This window comes from Antrostomus carolinensis, unplaced genomic scaffold (assembly GCF_000700745.2).
Source record: "Antrostomus carolinensis isolate BGI_N321 unplaced genomic scaffold, ASM70074v2 scaffold29292, whole genome shotgun sequence".
Classification (NCBI taxonomy): domain Eukaryota; kingdom Metazoa; phylum Chordata; class Aves; order Caprimulgiformes; family Caprimulgidae; genus Antrostomus; species Antrostomus carolinensis.
In genome coordinates, this window is record NW_010299391.1 from 3,489 (window position 1) to 6,565 (window position 3,077).

General features: G+C 56.2%; 1 protein-coding gene across 1 annotated transcript; it reads left to right on the top strand.

The window, feature by feature from the left end:
• Positions 1 to 1,014: 1,014 nt before the first annotated feature.
• On the top strand, positions 1,015 to 2,300 carry LOC104520954 (forkhead box protein P4-like; the record flags this gene model as incomplete). Its single annotated transcript, XM_010162790.1, has 4 exons — positions 1,015 to 1,136; positions 1,264 to 1,330; positions 1,758 to 1,924; positions 2,156 to 2,300. Coding segments are annotated over 4 exons (501 nt in total), but the record flags the coding sequence as incomplete, so codon positions are not given.
• Between the last annotated feature and the right edge of the window lie 777 nt (positions 2,301 to 3,077).

A 3,077-nucleotide genomic window follows, 5' to 3' on the forward strand; every position in this document is an offset into this window, starting at 1 on the left:
GACTTGGTCCCCAGGTGGGTGGGGGGTGCGGGGGGTTCAGTCCTTGTGTCTCCTTTTGCCTTGTTGTGTTGGCCAGCTCCTTTGTTTATACAGCCCCTGTTCGACCTTTTAAATTGCTGTTAATGTTTTAGCGTAACGAATTAGTCTCTCATCACGAATCAGGACTCGAAATAAAAAATAAAAAAAAAGTAAAAAAGAAAAAAAAAACCCCCTTCGAGGCCAACTTCCTGAAATTGGGGTCATTCTCATTTGCAAGGCAGAGAATCTGAGAACCTTAATGCAAGGAAATTTATTCAAAGGCAGAGCCCCGGCGTGATTAGGCCCTTTGTAATTATAGCTCGGAGAGATTCCACTCCAGCCTCCTGCCTCCCTCATGGATTAGCAAGTGAGTCGGAAAAATACACAGGATTTAATTAGAGGCAAATTAAAATTGGTAATGAAATAGGGGCAGTAGCAAATGGCAGGGAGTTGGAAGGGGAAAAGGGAGCTGGTATCTCTCGGGGCTGCGCTGTCTGCCTACGTGTGTGTCTCTTTATTTTACATTTAGAAATGTAAAGATGGTCGATGTAAAGAAGAAAAGGAGGGAAAGGACCAAAAAGGGAGGGTGAAGGGAAAGAAAAAGAGAGGAAAAGATTAGCCAGCTTTGCTAAGCATCACTGAGCAAGCTGCAGCGGAGAGGGTGGCTCTGCTCCCAGGTCCTTGCTGGTGTGATTTGTCCCTTCCCCTGCTCTGTCCCCATCTTCCACGGTGTCAGGCTCATGAAACAGGGTTGTGTCCCACGTGTGGCTTGGGGGACGCAGCTCCTAAACCCTCTTGGTGCTGGTAGGGTGAGTGAGCCTTTGCAGCATCCCTGGGTGGCTTTGCAGAGCGTTTGGCCATTGATGAGCCAAGCGTGGGGACCTGCAGGGGCTGGGCGAGGAGGAGGATGGGGAGGAAGAGGAGGAGGAGGAGGAGGGGTCCAGGTGGTGGGGCGAGGGCTGTGTCACTGAGCTCTCCTGCCCACTCTGCCTGCAGAACGCTGTCCGCCACAACCTGAGCCTGCACAAGTGCTTCGTGCGCGTGGAGAACGTCAAGGGAGCCGTCTGGACCGTCGACGAGCACGAGTACCAAAAGCGAAGGCCACCAAAGATGACAGGGTGGGTCCTCCTCTCCCATGAGACGCAGCCTGGGAGTGGGTCTCACACCCACCTCTGCTGCCAAACCCCCTGTCCCCAGGCTGGGAGTGCTCAGCTGTGCATCGTTCTGCTTTCTCTCTTTCTGCAGGAGTCCCACTTTAGTCAAAAACATGATTTCAGGACTCGGTTATGGAGCACTTAATGCAAGTTACCAGGTAAGGACCCAATCCCATCCCTGGCAGGGACACGGGGACACTAAACCTTCACGGCTCCACAGTCCCGTTATCCATCATGGTCTCGTATCCTCAGCACCTCACAGAATCCCAGGCTGGTTTGGTTTGGAAGGGACCTTAAAGCTCATCCAGTTCCAACCCCCCTGCCAGCAGCAGGGACACCTTCCACTAGACCAGGTTGCTCAAAGCCTCATCCAGCCTGGCCTTCAACACTTCCAGGAAGGAGCAGTTACAGCTTCTCTGGCCAACCTGTTCCAGTGTCTGACCACCCTCACAGTGAAGAATTTCTTCCTAATATCTCATCTAAACCTCCCCTCTTCCATTTTAAAGCCATCACCCCTTGTTCAGTTACTACCTGCCCTTGTAAAAAGTCCCTCCACCCTCGAGCCACCATCACTTTCTGTTGCAGGCTGCGCTGGCGGAGAGCAGCTTCCCGCTGCTGAACAGCCCCACCATGATCAACACCAGCTCTGCCAGTGCCATGCTGCACGTGGGCCACGACGACGTGAGCAGCACCGTGGAGCAGGTCAACAGCAACGGCAGCAACAGCCCGCGCCTGTCCCCGCAGCAGTACAGGTCAGCCTGGCTGGGGGTGAGGGGACAAGGGACGGTGCTGGTGGGTGTTACTGGGTTGTTGGAGGGTTTGGAGATGAGGGATGGTGGCACATTGGGCAGCAGGAGCTGTTTGTTGCCTCCTGTGGCTCCTGTCCCCTCAACAAGGGGATGGAGGGGGTTTGGAGCAAGAGCTTCATGGGGTTGTGGCCGGTGGGACTGGCTCCTCGAAGCTGAAGGTTTCCCTCCTCGCAGCCATCCAGTGCACGTGAAGGAGGAACCAGCCGAAGCAGAAGACGACAGCAGACCCGTCTCGCTGATGGCCACCACCAACCAGAATGTGACGATTCCTGACGACAGGGACCTGGAGGGGGAGCTGCCGATGGAAGACTTGTCCTAAGGACCCCTTCCTCCTCCTCAGCAAGGGGCAAAACCCTTCCCACCCTCCTGACCGGAGACGAAACAACGGCTCCCACCTCCTCAAGGTGACCTTCGGCGTTAACCTGTTTCTTCAAGGCACTTCCACAAAGCAAAAAGGTTTCCTTGGTGCAACAACCTGTTGCTGACGGCGCGTCCCTCACGCTCCCACTGCCCCGCGCTGCAGCCCCAGTGACTGACCGACCCCGACCGTGGGGGACAACCCACGACACGAGAAGCAAAAACCCAAGAGCTGGACTTTTTCTCCCCTTCTCCCTTGGTTAGTGACTGGTGAACGAGGATGGTAGGTTATTTCTGTCCGAAATGGTTCCTCCTTCCTTCCCCGTGCACGGTGGGCACAGGGAAGTCACCTCCGTCCCCTTTTCCCTGTGGTTCTCTGCCGCCCGGTGATGCTCGAGCCTCCGCCAGCAACTGCCCCGGGGAGGGAAGGCGATGGCAGGGACCCGCTGTCGTCTCTCCGTCCCCCAGTGGGTTTTGCACTAGGAGGGACCGTGGACCCTGCCCACGCGCTGCCTCCACCCAGCTTGGGGGAAGAAACAGAAAAAATGGGGACAAGTCCCCTGCCGTGCTCTGAACGTTGTCATCTCGTGGCTGGGGAAGGACGAGGGCTGGCGGGTCACTGGGACCGTGTCCCCTTTGCCTTGTCACCTCTGGCAGGTTGCTAAACCACCTGGTGAGCAGAGCAGCCCACCCCGTTGGCCACCCTCCCCAAGCTCCACGGTCCCTGCTGGTGGTGGGG